The 22,509-nt window shown below is 36.6% G+C and overlaps 1 protein-coding gene across 7 annotated transcripts in view; it reads left to right on the plus strand.

The window, feature by feature from the left end:
• The window catches only part of GULP1 (GULP PTB domain containing engulfment adaptor 1), a 155,361-nt gene that overhangs the window by 97,009 nt on the left and 35,843 nt on the right, over positions 1-22,509 (plus strand). For all 7 annotated transcript variants that reach the window (XM_065069870.1, XM_065069867.1, XM_065069873.1 and 4 more), the window contains one exon: positions 14,835-14,906. In XM_065069870.1, the coding sequence (XP_064925942.1) occupies positions 14,835-14,906 (72 nt within the window). The remainder of the gene's footprint in view (positions 1-14,834; positions 14,907-22,509) is intronic.

The raw sequence follows: 22,509 nt of genomic DNA on the forward strand, positions 1-22,509 counted from the left end.
AGTAATAGCAATTATCTTTCAACAGGATTTCTTCATAATATGGCATTTAGTATTGAACAGAACATCTGAAGCATATTTCTAAAGAAACAGTGTTAACTAAAAATTCAAAAATAAGTTTTAAACAGGCACATCACTGCCCTTCCCCAGTATCTGTCTCTAAAAGAGCTGAGCAAGGAGACTATTGAGGCAAAAGACTCAAAATCATTATAAGCTTTGTAACAACTTTTATAATACAATTTTCTTTTTCTTCAGAAAAAGAATCATCTAGTATGTGAGTATAAATCTTGACTTTACCATGAAGGATACTTGGGGTTGTGAGTTCCTCAGCACTGGGCAGGAGCAGGCCCCAGCTGACTAATAGGCAGTGAATGTCTGTTCAAGACAACTAAACAAAACTCAGAGGTTTGTCCAAACAGAATTAACAAAATGAAATATAAAAGTGTGCAAAGAAAAAGGATGGAATTTCCAAAGACTTTCCGATTAGCAAAGATTTACTCAACTCTCTGTATCCCTTTCTGTTCCTTCTCTCTTGCTGATATTTATTCCCTTGCCTCTCCTTAGGTCTGCTTGAAACTCCCAATTAGCTTCGTTAGCATGTCCTCCAGGGATGCTTTCTGCACAGTCGTTAGCTGTGAGAAGGGGAGGTTTCTTTAAGCAGCTTTGTAGCCTCTGCGCTGTCAAGTGTCAAGTCAGTTGCATGGCTGACACTGGAACTAATAGGCTGCAGAGTTGCAACGTATGGATTATGGTATTTGTGGGCTGGTGGCCCACAGCAGTTTATACTTCATTCTTGCTTTAAATTAGAATCAGGCCTGCAGATGAATTAACTCCTTCTTATCTCCCATTTTTACTTTCAATAAAGCTGGGTAATTCTGTTTGCTCAGCCTTTGCTGTGTTTATGGAGCTACTATCACCTTCTTATGTCTGCTATTCAGCAAAAATAATTAAGAAATTATCTCAAAATAAATTAGAAAAATTAATGGAACAAGAAAATAGAAAATAAGTTTTAAAAAATGGCACCGCTTTTTGAATAGAAACTTCTACAAGGACATAGAATTTTACCAACAAATACAAGACTACAGGAATCTGTCCAACAGCCAGGCTGTTCACCATTCAGAAAAGAAAAGTTTTACATTTACTGATCTCCATGAGGATTCATCCTCAAGAAACTGTTGGACAAGTCACCAGCTGCAGCCTCTGACTTTATTAACTCTAATAAAATAATGATGTACGCCAGTCAGTTGTGGATCCTGAACTGTAATGAACATTTATTTCAGAAATGCCTCCTTCATACTACTCTGATTCCGAAAGTGTAAAGCCAACCTTGGACTATTTTAAAAAGCATTTTGAACTTTAAACTTAGAGAATTTTAGGTGTAACTTACTTGAAGAACTGGTCCTTTCTGATTTGGGACATAACAAAGGAAAAATATTTGCATGAACTAATTTGTAAAGCTTGGCTAAAACGTTTTACGTGGTCACCAGAAATTATTGTTGGCCACTAAAAGGGAGAGGCTAATGGGTTACATAGGTTGAAACTTGATTTTTTTTTTTCCTACTTTATACTTTTGCATGAATAATATTTTCTTCATTCTGAAGCCTTAAGGCAAATCAAATCTAGTCAATTCTTGTAGTTTTAAAAGATTTATTTTATTTTATTTATTTTATTTTATTTATTTTTTTGCTGTTCTATTACTACAAAGAAGAAAAATGTGGAAACAAGGATATATATCAAACCTTAATGGTATGTGTGGAACCAAGGGCTGCATTTGAAGGATCAGATAATCTGAAGCATGACTAAAAATGTCCTTAAGCCATCTCTTACTATTGCTGTAGCACTCAGGTGCAGTTTATGAGGCTTTGAGGAACTGCAACTATTAAAAGCAAACCCAACCAAAACTGCAAGTGCATACTTAATGTTCCAATCAATTTTAAAAAATTTAAAACTAGGTACAGGTTTTGGGTTTGAGTCTTATTTAGGTGTGTAGGGTTTCGTGTTTGTTGTTTTGGTTTTGTTTTTTGGGGGGAGTGGTTGTGTCGTTTGTGTTTGAGGGGTTTTTTTTTTGTTTGTGTGTGTGTGGTGTTGTTGTTTTTTCTTAACAGATGTCGAAAGTAACAGTACAAGTGGTTTTGCTTTGGGATGTGGTCAAGTGAATCCTCCTTCCTTCTTTGGTGCAGTATTTTCAGGGGCTTTACCATCTTCCTTCTCTTGCCTTTGGGTAACCAGAAGAGAGGGAGATGGGAAAGCTGGATCTCTTCAAATATTTTATTTTTGGAACTGGAGAGAGTTCTGTTCATTTTGTGCTAGCTGTAGGTTTTTACCTGGATTAGTATTTGCTGTTAGAATGAGGTTTACAAGGAAGAATGGTGTTCAATGTTTTATACTGATTTTTATCAGTAACGCTCAGAGGTACTAACTGAAATTGTTCTGTGCATTTCCAAGAGGTTAGTGTGATTTATCACAGTTCATTACATCATAAATTCTTTGATGCAAAGGTCTATCTTTTTGATGTCTGTACAGCCTCTACAACAATGAGACAGAGGCTTTAGATCAGGGGTGTCAAACTCATTTTCCAGCGGGGGCCACATCAGCCTCGTGGGTGCCTTCAAAGGGCCGAATGTAATTTTAGATCCTAAAATTACATTCGGCCCTTTGAAGGCAACCGCGAGGCCAATGTGGCCCCTGGTGAAAATGAGTTTGACACCCCTGCTCTAGGTGCTACCCTGATGCAAGTAGTCATAGATCGAAGTTCAGAATAAGTAAGCAACAGAAGACCTTGGACTTGACTCTCATGAGCTTTCTTCTCAGTTGGAATAATTACATGATAATGCAGACAAGAAAAGGGTGAATTATTATCCGTAGTTTAAAGATAGGGAACTGAGGTAATACTGAACATTTTCCATGAAGCTGCTGCAAATATCTGTTCTCAAAACAGATCCCAAATTTTGAATTCCACTTCAGTGCCTTGAGCTCAAGATTAAGTGTTCCTAGTACCTTCTCTCTTTGTAAAAAGGATTACGTCGCTATGTAGAGAAGACTGTAAATCCTTACATGAAGGATAAAACGATACTGTTTTCTTATTTTATGCTCACCTAGTAATATGAGTATTACTATAATGATCTAGACTAGAGTAGTTTTACTACTTTAGTGCCAGATTATAGGTCTTTTATTGAAAAGCATAACATTTTTTTATGAAGTTAGAAGTGACAGCCAACGTTAGTATTGGATTAATTGCCATTGTAAAATAATTTATAAATTGCTTTCAGACTCAGTTATATTCTCTTGGAACAGTTCATCTGAGGTGTCTGTCTCATCTGCTGATGAGACAGGTCACAATAATATTGGTTTCATTTCATATGTGACGTCAGGTTGAAGTATTCACTATTAAAGATGTTTTCAGTTTGCTAAAATAATATTTCTAATAAAAAAGCCCAGTTCCCTAATTTCGATTGTTTAGAGGGGAAAATATTTCCTGTGTTTAGGTAGTGCTCTGCAAATTTCTTTTAGGTATCTCCAGGATGGGGAGCTTGAAAAAGCAGTTCTTTCTGTTGCAAGTAGTGTTGTAAAATAAATTATTCTCATCCTAGCTAGCTTGTTACTGATGTTCTTGAAGTGCCTGAAGTCCAGGTGTTGAATTATGGTGATCACATGTTTTTCATGTGAAATTTTATGAAGAAAAGACAGTGTCTTTTAAAAAACAGGTTAACAAGAGAGAATATTAATAGGTTCATAAAACAATAATCATCACAGAGAGGACACTTCAGTTATATTTAGGAAAAGTGAAGGATCCAGTACAGCTGAACCAATGTAAGGAGTGTTTCTCCTGTCGAGGCTCATTGCCTATCCAGTACTTGCTTCTAGAATCTGTGATGGAAGTGAAGGGGGGAGTTCAGACTGGGATTTGACTTCTATGCAGGCGGGACATTCACAGATATTGAGGCAGAGGCATGTTCAGGGTACATTTCAGTCTTCACAAGAAAGATTTCCAGTAGGCTTGTGTTATTCTGTAACAATCTTAAATGTGATTTCTGAAGATTCTTTAGCAGGTTATGTTGTGCTGTGGTCGTGAACCTGCAGTAGATGAAAGTGGTATCTCACTGCTGGGTTTAAGTGCTACCTGTTTAGTCTGAAGTTTCCATATGTTCTGACATGCTCCAGCCTCTGTTCTTTGTTTTCTCTTCCAGTTTGCCCCCTAGGTGGGCCTTCCTTATGTGTTACCTCTTTTCAGTTCAAATAATCAAAGCACCCAGAACCAGTGCTGTTTTTTCTGTCCTTTTTCTTTTCCCACCAGATACCCACTTTAAATAAAGATATTTCCTCAGGATTTCAAACATGATGCAATTTGGGGGTCAAAGTTACTACTCTGCTTTGTCCCCTGTGTTTTTCTTCTCTACTGCATGGAGCTTCACACTCTCTCTGTAACCTCCACAGATAGACAGCTAATCTGATTTTCATTTAGTTAGCCCAGTCAAATATTTTCTGAAGATGTCTGAAGGTATTCTGTGAATACAGTAACTCAGAAAGATGTTTACAGGTGTCATTTGTGTACAATTAACAATACATTTCAAGTAGTAGATGGAGCTTAGGAAGTAGTTTTTAGGAGCAAAGAAATAAAATACTTTTTTAGTTTGAAAACAAACATTTTCTTGGCCACTTATATCAAAATAGTGCTGTTAAATTATGTGAATATGACATTTAATTAGCACATTCTTGTAAGTTTTCCACATGATAAATTCACTTTACATCCTGACTCAGCATATTTCCCCACTGAAGTTGCTTTACTGAGAAAATGTTAGACTTGTTATTTTTTATTGTTTTTTACAAATGTGGTTCTCAGTATAGGAACACTACAGTTCAGGAAACAAAAGAAACAAATGCGCCCAAACAAAAACATCAACAAAACCAACATAGTTAACACTTCATGTTCCTGTCCTTTAATACACCTCAGTACATATTAATGTATTTGTCCTCTGGTGTCTGTTATCTCCTCCACAGAATGTATGTATAAATTATTTGCTGCACTCTAAAGTAGTTACAATACTGGAATTTAAAGAGCAGATGATTTTCTGTGGTAATGGAAGTTAAAAAGAAAATATTCAGATTGTGTTCAAAGTTTGTGTTGCATGAAAAAATTACCGAAAGTGGTATTACATTTCCAGGCTACTAAAGCACTAGTTCCACACATTCATGATCCTTTCTGCAGAAAAACTATTTTCTGATGCACTGCTTGTCCTCTGCTTGACAGCCAAGTGTTCCTATGAATCAAGAATTAAAGCAGGAGTCATTTATTCTAATCTATGGTGCAGTAAGGCTCACAGTATTAAAAGTCCTGATTCAGAAGGGATGCAGTGTCCTTAAAATAGACAATTTCATATTTCACATAAAAATGGAAAAAGGCTTTAAGAAACAGAGAGTAATGGACAATGATTATTTGTTCACATTACTAAGGCCATTTGTGTTTGAATGTGAATTTTGTTCTTGTGACTTCTTCTGTTCTTTGTCTCACAGGGAATTCCTGTGTCTGTGTTTACAATGTCATGTCATGTTGCCATGGCAAAAGAGCGTGATACTGCAAGTTCACCATTATCATGTTAGTCAAGGACAAAAGAGGTAGAAATTATTTTAGAGCAAAATAAACTTTATTCACAAAATTGATAATGTCTATGGAATTCTACCCCTGCTTTTATACGATATTGTTAATATTTTTACAATAACTTCAATACGTTTTCATTTGTCTTTATTACCATGTATACTATAAAAATCCATCACAGTTTTTCACAGCTTGCAGGGTTTATTCACATTGAACAGAGGAGGTCTCTAACGCTTTTGTGTCCAGCTTCAGTCTGAAGAAGTTATTGCAAGCCGAACACTCAGAATTGCACAATCCCACCTTGAAACGGCAGATGGAAAGTCCTGGCTGTTCTTGTCCATGTTGTTATGAAAGAAGGAATCTGAAGCCTGTGCTCAGATTCGTGCCTAACGATGAAGTAATCTGGGAAATATCTCTTGGAAAGAACAGCCACTTTCTGAATGGCGTCGTGTTTACTTATGTGGCTCAGAGGTGCACCCCTGATTCTGCTTCCTCATTCCATTAAAGAAGTTTTGAGTTAATAAAAATGCACCAAATTTTAGAAAGCTTCATCTTATTGGCAAAGCAGAACATTTTTGCCAGTTTTATGAACTAAGATAGGTTTTGTTATTGAAACTTGACAACATAGCTTGTTTCTTCATAAGGGTTTTTTGTCATCTTGGTTCAGTTTTCGTTATTTGATAGTTTTTTTGATAGGCTGAATATTTGCAACAGGAAAAAAAGAAAGAAAAAAAGTCAACAGGACAGTTGGAGCTTGAAGATACTGAGTTCAACCTTTAACTTGCTATATTTTGTGAGAAAAGCAAGATAGCCTCCAGAATGCTAATACAGAGCAACCCATACATGCTACAGTTGAAGGAACAGTGGCTTCATGCAAACCGGTGGCTTGATACGGCATGGCAAAAAAGAGCCCAAAACTGTAACAACAGATTTGCATGTGTTGTGCAGGGTGTTACAGTGGTGACTTTTAAGAAAGCTGTTGTGAGAATACCAGCACTTGGGATCTTGATCTTGCTGTTCCCTCAATTGTAGCATTGTACTGATGAGGGGTATTTGAGGGGATGGAGAGGGTCTGTCCTTTATGGGAACACTAAAGAAGATTATCTGTAACCACAGTTTGGGTAAACTAGTGGGTTTATACAAGTGGTAATGATGAAACCATTTTTTCACACTATGGCACAGCAAAGTTCCCTTTAGACTTGCCAGTGTTGCCCGTTAGCATCTGTGGACATTAAGTGGGAATTAAAGCAAACGTGATCTCTGTGTTCTGAAGTTTCTAACAGTACATTTGACATCTTTGCAAAAGGGTCTGTAGATGTACAGCTGTTTGTACTACTTCAGCACATTGGAGTGAAATGTAGGAGTTTTTGAAGTTTTGTCTTATGGTTAATATAAATTAAATCACTGTATTGGCATCTAGTTAATAAAAAAAATGACATGATGTCAACTTTCTTACATTAAGATATTTGAAAATATCTAGGACTTGGTGAAAAATGGTATTTTAGTAAATTTGAGGACTTATTCTGACTTTACTGTTTCCATAAAGAAATGATGCTTGATGTGAATCAAATTCCTGTGGTGCAGAACTAAGTCTGCTGTCTAATTATGGACTTGTAAAGCTGCAAAATCTGTCTACTCTGTTATTATGCACTTCTAAAGCTGGAAATTTGATGTTTAAAATAGTGGATGTGAATTATTTTGAGGTGGACTCTCTTCAGTTAAGCAGAAGTAAGTGTATATATATATATTTTATTTTATTTTATTTTTTTTCCTGGGAACAAGCCAGACAGTTTTTCTAAATGGAGGCATTCAAGCAATATGGTGTGTCTTCCTTGAGTGAGTATCAGAGGTACTTCATGTTTGGAACAGACCTTTCTAAAAGAAGTGCCAAGTTAGATAATTTATTCTGTTTTCTCTGTCTGGACACAGAATGGTTCTTGTGAATGTACAGGTACCTTCCCCTGTGCAGCCACATTATCAGAACTATAATCTGTATGAATGAACACCTTCACTGCATGTGCTGGGTGGCAATGGGGAGCTCACCTAGACCTGCACTTAACCACTAACTCCAGCTACCAGGTCTGCAGCACCACAGAACCAGTTTTTCCTCATGCAGTGGTTTGAGGTGGAAGTCAATCTGCACGCAGCTGTGTTTATTCTCAGGCGGTGGCTGCAGTCGGGGTAGCTGCAAGGTGGCTGATAACAGTGTGTGCAATTAGAGGGCAGGGAACACCCCCCTACACACCACCCCAGCTCCGTTATAATCTTCACATTCAGCCTGACAGCTCTTCAGGGCATGATGCAGTTGGAGATGAGCTTCTGAAGTGCTGTGAAGCTTGATGGGCTGAAGAATTACTGAATGTTTTTTCTTGTACAACTGGTATTTTCTGTAGTGACAGTATTTTTAAGATAAGCTCTTTACCCTTTCTGCTTTCTTTCTGCATTCCAGCCTGCTCTTATCTTCCTTGCAGAGGTATTAGCTGTATTTCTTAACATTATTTTAGCTTTAGGATTAGATGTTTTTAAGAAGAGAACAACTTTAATAGCTGTGTTGCAGTCTGATTTGGTTTTAAATATATCCTTGTTGATAGCCCCCTTTGCATATGACCACACTGATGTCTCTACAGAAGGTCTAAGTTTTGATTATTTACAGAGTGTGTCCTAAATCATCCTGAAGTTCTGCTTACAAACTAGTTATGTTAATACAAATATATATATATATCTTTTGTATTTTACTTCTTCTGTGCCCTTTACTTTTGCCCATCTGACTACAGATTAAGAATGCAGTGGGACTTGAGGAAGAATCTGAGCTGGTCATTTGCCTTCAGAATTGCACCACTATAGATTTAGCTTACTTGGACCACACTTTGAGTTTCTTCCCAGTGAGCAGCTGTGTAATTTCTCTTCTCAGAAAATCTAAACATGGGTTAGAAGACAAGTGTAGTCAGGATTGTGATTGCCATATGTCTTCAGTTTCTCAGGCGTCTTTACCAGAATTTTTCTAGATGCTCCTGCTTCCAGGTTGTTGGGTTCCTGGAAAGAACCACATCTGAGCCTGGTGAGGTGTACTGCTCCAAGGAAATGTCTATATTGTTTATATCCATCAGCTGTTCAAAGGCATGTTAAGCTTTGGTTATCAAATTACATGCTTTATTATTTAGTTATAGCACCAAATTTAAAGCCTGAGATGATGGCTTAGACATCTGATAGTGAAGAGTTCTTAGTTACTAAACTTCTAGACAACAGAAGAAAGTAAAAATTAAACTGGTGTGACTTGTTGAGAGGTTGCTGAAAATTAAATGCAACGTGGTTTTTACATCACTGCATCTGGAAGATTCTTTTTTTAAGAGTTACCTAATTAGTGTACGGTCATTTCTCTAATACTTTTCCCCTCCCCCCCAACATTTCAGTAGCTTGTCAAATAATGTTTTCTTTACATCTTAATTACTGTAAATATTTTCACCTCCATGTTTTCTCACATGCATTTGGCATAATTCTACTGAAGGATGAAATACATGGTAATACTTGAGTACCTTAGAAAACCTTTCTTTTATTTATATTTTTAGTCATTCATTCATTCCTTTTTTTTTAAATAGTACTCAAACACTCCCACAGAAAAATGCATAGAATGTTTTTCCTGTGTCAGAGTCAGCATTTGTGGGGAACATAACATGCCAGACAAGCAGGCAATATTCAGGGAATGTGCTGGTATTTGTAGCACTTCTCTTTCTCATTCTCTTATGTGGCAAGTTAGATTTCTGCTCTCATTTGAACAGCAGTTGTTCCTAGGAGAGGCAGTTGTTTTTAAAGTGTCGCTGGAGAAGAGAAGCCCAAAAGGGAAAAATCCAAACATTTGTGTATTCGTATTGGTAGAGAACCAAGGAAGCTGTTACAGGTGGGGACCTGGACTGTAGGGTGGGGAAAGAAAGGAACCCAAAACAGAAGAGAGTGTGGTTCATAGTTCATATTGTACTTCTACTGTTCAGTTCACAGAGAAGACTCAGATATGCCAGGCTGAACAAAAACTATTCATGCTTTAGTAAGTGATCAACAGCTTAGACATTTGTTTATCTATTTTCTGCATAGCTTCAAAGCTGGGCCCACTTCTCTCATTATAGCTTTATATTAATACTGTCATTCTGATATTATCGGAATGTGGATATGTTTGTCTTCCTTTCATCAATAAATCAACATCCCTTTACTTCTGCTGTAGAATGAGCTAATTTGTCAAATTTTGGCAGCAGGTATTCAGTAAATTTGCATTCCTTTTTCCCTTTATTCTATGAGTTTGCTAAGTGCTTTTCATATAATTGCATTTGAATCTGCATGGAAGGGAACTTTTCATGTTCAGAGATTTCAGAGTAATAAAGAAATGTGGCACTGTGAAAGACGATTTTTTTAAAAATGGAAATATTATGACAAAAGAAAACAGATGTTGTTTGATTGTTAAAGTATCCTACACTGCTCTCTACTGGAAGCATGGAATTCTATGTTAAATATTCAAAAGTGCACATAAAACTATTTCTTAGTCAAGTTTTAGGTTTAATGAATTTTTTGACCCTGTAAAACTAATTTTTCTGTAGTCTGGATAGGGATTTTTGTATTCCCCCTATGTTTTGAAGAAAAGCACCTAGACAGACTTTGCATATATATAAAAAAAGTGGAATGTTGAGGGTCAAAATGTAAACTGACAGGGGAAGTATTGCTGGAGAGCGTCTTGTTAATGGCAAGGAAAAAAGTGAACTGTTAATCTTAACAATTCACCTGACCTTACTAATAACTATTAGGCTTGTGATAACATCATAGACTTATCAGAACTGTAAACTGAATGGTTGAAGCTGCTCTACATTTGAATGGACTTTAACTGAGCTGGTAAAATGTGAGTGAAAAAGACTTCTTTTGTTTTCATAGTTTCTCCAGCAAAAGTACAACTTAAAAAGCGTTTTTAATAACTTCACTATGAAATTGGACTGAAACATGTCTTGCTCAAATTAAATGCATAGAAAATCTTTCATTTCCACTGCAGTCTGAAGGCAGAAGTATTCCCTACAAAGGGTCTATTTAGTAGCTTTTTGTTGAAGACAGCCCCGCTGGCCATTATGGGGCTGAATTATTCTCCCAGACACTGACAATGATAAAACTTGTGTTGATTCTAATCTGATGAAATAGTGCCTGTTGATTCTCCACAGCTGCACTATCTTGCAAATCTTTGCATGGGGATTGAGCACTTCTGGTTTTCTGCTAATATTAGATGATAAACAGTTTGATTTGAGGTGTTTGTCTGGTGTATGGCTGGTCAACACCTCACTTTCTGAATGGCAGACATCAATGAGGGAAGAACAAGCCTTAGTATACTTTAAAGGAACAATTCAACTGTTTGGACTGATAAGATCCATTGACCTCATAAAAGTAATTTCTGATTACAGACAGACACCTGCAAGTGAGATCAGCCTAAGTTGTATATTAGAAAAATAACCTTTCATCGGTCTTGTAGAGAATGTGTTTGGAAGAATGGTAGACTGCAATGAAAACTGTGTAGTAATTTATATGAGAAAAAAATTGCCTTAGCTTGCTTTGTTATAGAAAATATTCAATTTAATCCTCTTCAAAGTTCTTAAAGTATCCATCTGAAACTCAGTATGATTCTGGTAAGCTTCTTGTTAGCACCAAACTTAATAAGTAAATATTTTTTAAAAATCAGTCTAATCACAGGCCTAACTTATTGAGCATTTTTGTGGGGAGTACAAACAACTTCAAGAATAACCCTTTTACTAGTTGCAAACAGTAAATATGTGTAACAAGCATGTAAACGTTTTTCATCTGTGTTATGTATTTGATGTTAATGGATGCTTAAGAGTTTAATGCATTTATTAAGTTGCACATAGGATTAATATTGGATGATCTGAAGGGGAACTGCTCCATTATTTTTAGTTTCTCTCTTCTGCCATTAAATTAATTGCGGGAGTTGTATTAGCTTGGCTCTCAGGAACAGTTCTGTTTCATGTTGTTGCGGTTGTTCTTTGTCAGCTACAGGAGGCAACCTGAAGTGATCAAAGCAATCACTGACTTTTAAAGTTTCCATCTAGAATTCTGCATCAGCCTGATCTTGAACAGAGAGGCTTCATATTTACCCATTTTACTTTGAAATTTTTGTTGCAGAAACTCTTCTACCCTGAATATTTATACTATTCATGCCACAGCTGTACTGAATTCCTGATATACCAAATAATTGTCCACTGTCTGTGTTTGAGTTTTGGTGATGAAAATCTGCTGAAAAGACCACAATGAAATGCCTGTCTCCCCACTTCATGAGGACGGTGAATTGCATGCTAGTTATATACTTTATCGGTTGGTTATTTACTTTATTTTACTTTACCCGGAGGTGGCAGTGCATCCATTGTGTTTAGGATTAAACAAACACAGAGACGCTCCTCATCTAAAGTCTCAGCTTTGCAAATATATCAGTGTTTGCTTATCTTAACTATTACGAGTAATGCCATAGTAATTGGTACCTAATATTAAACCAAATACTATTATAGGGCTGATCACACAGAAAAGATACAGAGCAGATGAAAAAGCAAGCAATAAAAAGCCACCGGTTAATATGTTAGCTATATGTTAAATCTATATTGCACAGTCATTCTGTTGTTATAATTAGAAAATAACTTGTCTTGTTTTGAAATTCTGATATTTTACCTCAAAATAGATGAATCTAGTACAATTATTCAGAACATTTGCTCTTAATTGCTGTTTTTCTCTTTATGACTCTCTAACCAAAAATAAACCAATCAATAAAATAAGAAAGTTTACAAAGGTCAGGCATGAAATATATAAGCAGTTATAACTAAAATTTGAGTTTACCTGAATGAAAAAAATAGAACTGCAGTTAACAGATATACAAATATATATTACTATCAGGTACCAACAGTGCAAGCCATGGCATGATGGTGTAATCTCTGATAGATATTAACACTTAAGCCACAAATCTGGATTAAATGCATCTTACTATATTTTTCCACACTGGATAGTTTATAAAGAATAAGCTGTAATTCCACATCCAGTTGAAAACTGCTGAGAGCAATAAAAATTTCAGTAGGGATGCTTAATGTCAAAACTGATACTCGTGTGGGAGACAGCACACTGCGAATGACTGATGGAACTCTGTTTCATTAAGTTATGTTCCATAAATATGGATACAGTGCTCACGATGTTTCCATATACTTTGGGTCTTGGATGTTTATTTCTTTTGTAACTTATTGAGCAAACCCAATTAGTATGTGTTTCTTCAGGTTTTGTCAGTCATTTAAACTTATGCTTTCAGCAGTTTATCTTTCTAATTACATGTCTAATTCTCCCTCCCCTCCGTGGTCAGAAATGGTAATTTTTGATTTTGGGAACGTTACTATGGGCTTGAAAATTCAGTGACATTTAACAGATGACCCAGCTGTGGCAGAAGCTTAATTTGGTGCTTACACATTCTAAGGCAGTAGTGTGAATTAGCATGAGGTACAAGCCTCTGGGAAAACAGTATTTATGGAAGTTATTGTTCATGGTCTGCTGCTGAGATTTATTGAATACAGTGACCTTCATCTTTCTTGGACTTGGGATTAGAGCAAGATAGCTGAGAAGGATGGGGAGGGGAAATGACTCACTTGCTTTTGATATCTCTTTTGCCATCTCAGATCTCAGATGGAAGTAAATAGGAATGCAGGGCAGCCCCGCGCTCTTCTGGAGAAAGGGTGCAGGCCAGGCAGTGATCCTGGGGCATCTAGATTCTCATCTGACCTTATCTACTTCCTTTCTTTTCCATTTAAGCTTGTGGCTATCTTTTTTTCTTCCCACCCCCGCCCCCATGCATTTGCTCACGTATTCAGTCACCTTTCCCTTTCTGTCTCTGTCACAGGTAGTCTCCATAATGTCCAAAAGTCATTTTTCTTTCTCTTCATGCATTTTTTGCAACAGTCACATTTTCCAGGGAAAAACACACCCTCTATTTAAAGTTATTGGAGATGTTGCATGAAAGACAGCAAATCAGTAATTGAGATTTCTGCTTTGTTATTACAAAACTTTGGTCTCCTGTTTGGAAAACTGTAATAGTAGAGAGCATTGCCAGCAGATGTGGCTGGTGTTTTGATTTACTCACCGTTGTATTCAGGATGACATGTCGTATTTCAGAGTCAGTAGCATATTTCTGATGAGACTTAATTATTGGTAGAGCTGCAGAGTTTCTTCGCAGGTGTACAGCTTGAGCACACTGGCTACAGTAAACGTGTTTTGGAGTTTTAATAGAATTGAGAACTTCAGAGCTATGATGTTGAAAGCATCTGTAGCTTGGCAAATTTAAGTTCCTTTTGAAACTGCTGAGACTTCAAAATTATGTAAACTTCTGTGCATCATGTTACACAGAAAGTGGTGTACTTTAGACAAAAAAGGGGGTTTATGCTTTTTTGCTAGCATTATTTTGGCATATGCAGGTACATGGCGTGATTAAATCAACTGTACCTCAAGTGTAAAAACTGGATGGGCAACTCATAATTAATTATTACACAAATGTGGTTTGAGCAGGGTTGCCACACCTTTCAAAACAGTGTAGTAGAAGGTGAGCAAAACTGTACAGAAGAACGTAAATTCATTTCAGTGTGCAAATAAAGAAATGGTAAGGTCCGTTTGAAATATCATGCTTTGTGTGTTAATAGGTGTATGTTTGGTTTTGTTTAAACCTTACTTGGTAAGAATATGATCTCTAGTAGAGGTTCTTCGAATATGAGCCTTGTTTTTGTGTAAGTTGGAGCCTAATTCCTGCAAATCCATGAAATGACTGTACCAAGCAGCTCTGAGAGCAGAATCAGACCTGATTTTTATTTTGCATCACTGTAGGAGAGTTTTAGTAACATAGTCCAAACTATTTTTTTTCATTATTTTCCAAAAGAGATGATATTACCAAAACGACAATTTTCCAGTGGAAAAAGTACTTAACTTCTAATTTATAAACTTGTATAGGATCAAGATAAAGAAAATGTTTTTTAAAAGCTGCTTTTAATAACTCTTATATTCGTCTAATAAGAATTGAATTTTTGTTATTCTCTTCATGAGAAAAAGCCGTATGAAGATTTGTTGTTTATCAACTGTTAAAACAATTGTCTTTCCAAAATGCTATTTGGAAATAATTGGAAACTAAGATTACCTGAGTTAATTAGGCCTTTCAATGTATAACTTATTTCTCATAGATTACAATTTTTTTCAGTTTCTTGGCAGTACGGAAGTGGAACAGCCCAAAGGCACAGAAGTTGTAAGAGATGCTGTTAGAAAATTAAAGGTAAGAAAGAATTTTTAATGAAATACAAATGGAATGTATTCTTAACTTGTTTTCACAGGTAAGACACTTTGTGTTTCTAGGTAAATTCATGAGTTCTAGAAACAGTTGCTTTTGTTAGTCTCTTCACTGGTGTGTAGTCCCTTCTTGATTACGTCCATATTATCAGATCATCTGCTGTGCAAATATTTAGTTTTCTCCTAGGTTATACCATTGTGTGTAGTATAAAGTTTGAACACCTCAATGTGTAATGATTGTTCTTTGGAAACTTTAGGGCTTCATTAATGCAAACTTAGGTAGCAACAATTTGTTTTGGCTGCCATCCTCACTTTATGGCTATTGAATGCTTCTAATGATGGCATCCCAAAGGTGTTGCTAGAGAATATAAGAAAGTGAACTCTTCCTTGACCAGAAAACTTGTGACTTCAGTAATGCATGTCCTGCATTTCTCTGGGCTGTGCTTTGCTTCCTATGAGCCCCACTCAGGTGAGCTGCTTCTTGTCGCACAACACAGAGTAACCACCTGCTTAAGGTGAAGCTGGTGGTACCAAAGAAAAGGAGTAGGAATGTCAAACCACTCCGTAAGTGCGCTCAGGGGGTACTGACTGTCCCTGGCTGCTCTTCAGCAATGTATCTGATCCACATAAACTGACTGTTAGACTGGAGGCAAAGTTCTGTGACGCTGGCATGAATGTCATTCACACTTCGGCTGTGGCGATATGTCTGGAAGTAGAGCTGTAGTGAGAGAATGGGGTTTACAAACAAAGCCTATGTATGACAAGAGACATTACTCCTTGTCCTCCACTTCATATTTTGTTGGAAAAGGTCTATGTGCACAAACACCATCTATGTTCTCATGCACGTAGATGGCTGAGAAAATCGGACATTTACAGTTTCTTCTTGATTGTATATTCTTGGGCACTTGAGGAGCTTGGTAGATGATTACAAAGTATCCTAATGATGGCTTAATATGCTTAAAGCCCTTTGAATGCTATGAGTTGTGGTAGGGAATGCTCATTTGACTTGTCTGCTAACTCACAGTGCTGTGGAATAGCACTGTTTCATGCTAAGAGCTTTTGGAAAATTAGTTTAGAAAACTGTAAAAGTTGTTCGGCCCTGTATTGTGCTTTCCATAACTTTCTGAGGTTTTTGTTATTCGTTTAAACAGAAGTTCCTTGGAAATGAAGAGAAAAATTTGGGAATCAATATTGAATAATTTGGCTTTGTGTTATTACCATAATACAAAAAGGAAGAAAGAAGGCGTGAAACACTGTTCACATAGCTCAGCTTTCAAGACTGAGGTTTCCCTTGAAAAAGCCATCCTGATAAGATTGATTAGTAATTGTGTTAAGATAATGAAGCAGAAGTTCTTTGCCATTGTTTTGCTCTACCCTTAGAGATTCACTTAGTCAATTCTTAGGATGTTTTATGCCAAAAGGATTTACTCTGCTGCAGTTCATCAGACACATTATTGCCTTGTTGTTTTCAAGTGGTTTAGGCTAATGTAAGTAGGACCTTTTTTCAGCCATCGCAGCGTGCTGCCAGTGGAAACAAAACATAGGGCTTTGTGTGCACCTTGTCCAGTTTATGGCTGGTATTGGAGTGAAGCCTGTTGAGTTAGAAGTTTAGAGTTCATTAAAATTCCATTACCCTGAGCAAAGGTAATTCCATGCAGAAATCTGTCAAGATAATATCCTGCTATGAAGAAGTCTTGATTATGTTTTAATGGTGTTATATCAGATTCCTCCTATGTAAAGCAGCTGCTGCGTCTCTGTCACACTGGTGGAGCTCCAGGCTAACCTGGGCCCCCACTGGTCACTGGAGGCTTTTGGTGGATTGGATTGTGTGATGTGGTCCCTTGAAATCATTTGCTCTGAAAGCAGATCCAAAAAGGTCTAAAAAAACCCCACCAAACATTTGTCAGCCTAGCACTAAAATTTAAAAGTAGAGGGGTTTTATGTGTTTTGTGTTTTTATGGTTTCTTTGGTTTATGTAGATACCTGTTCTAACTTCTTACATGTGTTCCCTAAATAAACTGCCTTGGAGATATGTGTCTGAATTGTTGCTGCCAGAATTACACTACAGGGTTTTTCAAAAAGATGGACCCAATTTGAAGTTGACTGTGACTTGGGTCCATCTTATTGAAAGACCCTGTATTTTCTTCAAGCTCAGAAATTTGGAGCTTAGATGTCAAATATTACATGGATGGAATGTTTAATAATCACAAGTTTCTTAGAAAACTCTCAAAGTAATTAAAGACAACTTTTGGAAAGACTTGAAAAATCTTGGAGCAGAATTCAGAGAGCAATAAAGAGGTTTTATGTTTGAAGCAATCCTCAATTAACTGAATGCTCATTTCAACACTGGTTTATGTTCTGCATCTGAATTCTTTGAAGAGAAGCCTAGAGGAACTGGATTTTATTATTAACCACACATCACTAGCTTGTTTTTAGAAAATGTTAATTAAAATTTTTAAACCAATGAAAACAGCTTGAAAAGTAATGTATTGAAAGGCAACATATATAGTCTTTTTTAGAGTAGGAGAGTTTTTAAAAGATGTGTAGCTTGTGATGTTATATATATATTTATTATATGGATTTGGTTTTAATTACAATGTTGTTAATTGTAATTTGTTTTTAATGAAAATTAATAGCTAGCAGAAAAACATCTTACTCTTTCTTAATATTTGGAGCTATTTCTACAAGTGGTCTGCATTGCATTAATAACTTTTTGAAGTCGTGCTCACAGTGATCTATAGACCATGGAACACTGTAGCTGTAAACTTTTTTCTTAAGCCATCATGTCATCAAACTATGTCAGAATGGACATTTGATTTGAAGAAATCAAGAGTTGTATATCAAAAGTTCTTAACTTATGCAGCACAAAGACTCCTCACTTACCAAACCTGGGTTGGTGCGAAACTTTAGCACCCCACTCCATGAACTTACTTGTACCAGCAGGTGGAGCTGATGTTCTACAGTAAAATACTAATAACTTGGAGGAAATATTTCTTGATGCTTCATTGTACTTGTTTTATCCTTAATACTACTACCACATTTTCTAAACGCTTGCTAATTTTGCTGGGTCAGTTGCAATTTGAATACACAGTTTTTTCAAGCATCTATATTTAATTTTTCTAGAGAGTTGTCCAGTGGTTTTATCTAGTTGGGATTTTCTCTTGTGTTTTTAAATTTCTTGGAGCTGTACTGCAGGAGAAAGAACAGAGTTGAACACTAATATTTTTAAATGTATATTTTTATTTCTAAGGTGAGATGAACTGTTTTCATAATTTATTGCAAACAATTTTTTCCTTCCACTGTTCTAGACTGACTAATTTCTAGAATAAAAAAAAAACTAAGGAAGATGGTACCAAGATGTTGTATCAGAACATGCCTACATTATTCAAACGTGTAAATGTTGTCAAATCACACTTTATTTTATAAAGTGAAATGGTTACTTTTCTTCATTAATGAAGGATATAATTTTTAAATCAAACTGTGGGAATTAATTTCATCCTTCTCACACCGTGCTTGTAGGATTGCCAGAGGTGAGACCAGGTGGAAGGATCAGCATAACAGATGGGAAGGGGCAGCATAACTAGAACACTGGTTAAAAAGAGCATGGAGGGGTGTCAGGAAAAAACGGAAGTAAACAACTGAGTTTTGGGCTGTTCCTTTTACAGTCTTCAGAGGGACATTTTTATGAGGCCCAAACTTAAGACTGTTCTCTTACTGAACTTCCAACTCAGTTTTCTTTTCTCCTCCTGTTTTCTTCCATAAGTGAAGATGACCAGAGATAATGTAAATAGAATTAATCACTTTGAAGTCACTTAAATAAGGGTACCCAAAGTGAAGAGAGCTTCTTCACACACCTCCACCCAGGGGTGATGCTCCCCTGGTGCTGCCATTTGTGGACCAGCAGTGGATATTGTTCTGAGCATGCTTTGGTGGTAAAGCTGGGTTTCATTTGTTGTCCAGAGGACAGTGGAGGGTGGAGTAAAGAAAATCTTTTCATATTGGGATAAAGAGATTTCCAGTCAAGCCTTACAGCCATGACTCTTCTCTTTGAAGTACTGGAGAAAGCAGAATGTGTGGTTTAGGACCAGCTGGGGAAGGCCTGAAGAGCAAAGCAGATCAGATGAGCTGAAGAAGGAATACCTGGTTAACCTCTCAAACAAAAATAACATATATTTTTTTAAATACTAATTAAACCCCCTCAACCACCACCATAAAAAAAAAAAAAAAAAAAAAAAAAAAAAAAAAAAAGCAAGGAAAAAAGCCCGAAACCAACCAACAAACCAACTTTCCCCTCAAAAACCCAAACAAGAAGAAAACCTTCAGGGAATGAGAGATGGAAAGAAGACTGTGCTGCATTGTTTTCTGTACTGCAGTTAACAGATCAATAGCTTTCTTCTCAGTCCAGTGTTTGGAAAATAAAATACAACATATCCCATACAAATGCAGTTCTGCAACAGCATTTTCCCTACCCAGCTGATTATCGAGAGATTAAAGTTTGTGTATCTGTGGTCTTTTCATCGTTTTCCTCTTCTTGACAGCTATTTTTCAGAGGTTATAATTTCATTATACCCACGTAAAACCTGCGTGAGAGTTGGACCATAATACAACCAAAAAGGTGCTATATAGTCACTGCAAAAAAACGGGGCATATTTTCCCTTCAGGCATCTTTCCTTATAATGAATGTTGTTTATGAAAGAACAGAGGAAAAGCATCTTCTCCAAGCCAGGTATGAAGCTGTCTCTCAGCTTAGACATCTACATTGCCCTCAGACATCTTTGAAGGTGTCCACATGAAGTGCAATGTCTGATGTCTCACTGGAAACCTGCATAGAAATGAAGGCATTGAACCTTTATTCCCTGGGCTGAAGAATAGCACCCAAGTCACAGAAGCATCTGTCTTGGATGTTTTGAGGGTTTTTAAAATAAACTCTTGAATTGTGCAGCGAGGTGTAAATATTGAATAAAAGCACATAGTTTTGCATAGTTAAATTGATTTTGACAGAATTTATTTTAACTATTATTTCTTTAAGTAAAGCTCCTGGCTTTTTAAAAACCTTTTTTTTTTTTTTTTTTCCCCTCATGTTATTTTTGCTGATTAATCCGCTCATTTCAGTTTGATAAAACTTGGTGCATAAGCATTTCAAACGTAATTTTAACGAGACTCTCAAAGTATGTAATTTTAAAACTAAATTAAACCACAGAAAATAGATCTATTTGTATCTATTAATTTCCCTAAAAGATTCAAGGAAAATATTACGTTCATTCCAAGCAGTAAATAAAAGCTAACCCATCCCACTGAGATGCTTGTGCTATTATTATTGGGCCAAATCTGGGTGTTTTGCCCGAGAACAATATATGTATAAACTAAGAGCTTAAGAATTTGGCCCATCATTTCTCTTCCCAAGCCATGCTATGATTCATTATAATTTTATATCATTGTCCATTTTGATGCCAATGGGAGGCTACAGATTTTTACCCTCTTAAATAATCTTGTTACTGTGTGAGCTACAAATATTACTTTGTTTCAAATGTGTGCTGAAAGAAGAACATAATGTTTGCAAGTCTCCCCTGTTCAGAGGTGCCTGAGGGTGCTCTGTAGGTACAAGGAATGAGTAGAAAAAATACAGAGAAGAAAAAAAGGCAAATTGGCTGATACCCAACTAAGTGTTAGGACCTGCTGTTCAAACCCTGCACAGGTTTGGGAGGTGGCTGAACTTGACTTTCTAGCGAAGGTCAGATACCAAAGAAATGACTGATGAGTATCTGTGTGTTAGCTGTTATTACCAAGAACACGGAGTGGGCAGGAAAAGCATGAAGAAAGTAACCACACCAGATTTTCTGAATTTATCTACCTTTACTTTTCAGTCACTGTATCTTAGCAAACCCTTGGTTTAAGAGCTTATTTGTTTCCCTGGATGCCTCTGTTGAAGAGGTTCTTGGTTTTTCTTGTTCACCATTAGCTTGGTTTTGATTTGATGGAGTTTTTGTAAGGTGAGTATGCAGTCTTCTGGTAACTTTTGGAAATATCCTGTGGCTTTTCTCTATTTTGTCAACATCCTTCTGTGCTTGAAAACCTCAGAACATACAATTTGAGTAGTTTCTCAGAAGCAGCTGATGCAGTGCAGCCGTTGTTGTCATCTTAAGGATCTTTTTGAAATATCCAAGGATTGCATTAATCTTCCTGATGAGAAGAGTCCACAGTTAGCAGAAAACCTTACTGTAACATCAAAACTTTCTTAATTCCATCTTCCCAGGGTTGTCTCCCAAGAAAGTAAGTCTGTTCCCATATGTATGTTTTGCAAATTTGGAGTTGCAACAAAGGGGGTTTATTTGCACGTAGGCAATCTGCTCTGGTTGGTAAGGCATTCTCCATGCTTTTCCCCCTGCATCAGCCTTCATCTTCTGCAAGCTTTCTCTGTAATGATTTTAGATGTCACTACAGATTATTAGTTACTTTTCTCCCAATTTTTTTCTCTTTTTCAGCCTGCACATTTTATCAGTAATTGTTTGCCTCCTGGTCATTGTTCAATAATGTCATGCTTAAGAAATAAACCCTGCTGGAATACATTAGAAACATATCTTCCCAATGACAATTTCCTGTTTATAACTGCATCTGGAGACTAATATAACTAGCTTAACTAATACTTTCTATGTATTGCTTCACTTCTTAAATATAATGGCATGCAAAACTCAGTCAAATGCTTTGTCTATTTTGACAAGCTGCTTTTTTTGTAAAATCCATATTGATCATAATTAATTTTGTCTCATTTATGCCTTTTGAGAGTGGAGTCATGGTAGGGTCATTTTGTTTACCCTTTTTTTAGTACTGGCACAGAATTATCTTCTGGAACTTCCTCAGTGTTGTGAGACTTTTTGACTACTTGGAGCAAGCCTTGGCCAGCTGCTCTAAAACTCATGCAAGTTATTTCGATCTACTTATTTTTAAAAGTTTTCATGTTGTAGCTGGTGTTTAGGACTCTGAGATGAATATAGTTGGAACACCAAGCATTTCATCATAATTCTCAACCTACACTATGGCTTTAACTCAGTAAAATCAAATCCTGTTTATGCCTCATCTTCGTTACTGCACAGAAATACTCATGGCATTTCCAAAAAGCCAGGGTTCACCCAAGTTGAAGGCTGTTCAGAGTTGAGGTGTGCTCCAGGATGACCTGTTGGCCGGGGATATTCTTGTGCACTGCAAAGTGCATTGGAAATTGAAAAGCCCAGAGTCTCCAGGTGATCTGTGGATGTTGTGGTCAAGCCATGTAGTGCGTAGCAAAGTGAGCCAAGCACAGAGCCCTCTGGTACTAGGAAAAGGGACCACATATGTTGTTAAAAGTTTATCCAGTAAAAGGGCATTGTCAACTTGCAAATCAGAATGGAAAACTGACAGACTGGGGGTATTGAGTAAATGTGTCAAAATGACCTGAAAGACAATTTAAGTTTAATATTCATATTGGAAAAAAAGTATGGTAATAAAGCATTGATTGGTCTATCCCTTCTTTTTTTTTTTTTTTTTTTTTTTTTTTAGCAGAAGCCTAAGAATCAAACAGGTCAAATTGGTAGCATGAAATTTAAGTAAGATTT

This window comes from Columba livia, chromosome 7 (genome assembly GCF_036013475.1).
Source record: "Columba livia isolate bColLiv1 breed racing homer chromosome 7, bColLiv1.pat.W.v2, whole genome shotgun sequence".
NCBI classification, from domain to species: Eukaryota; Metazoa; Chordata; class Aves; order Columbiformes; family Columbidae; genus Columba; species Columba livia.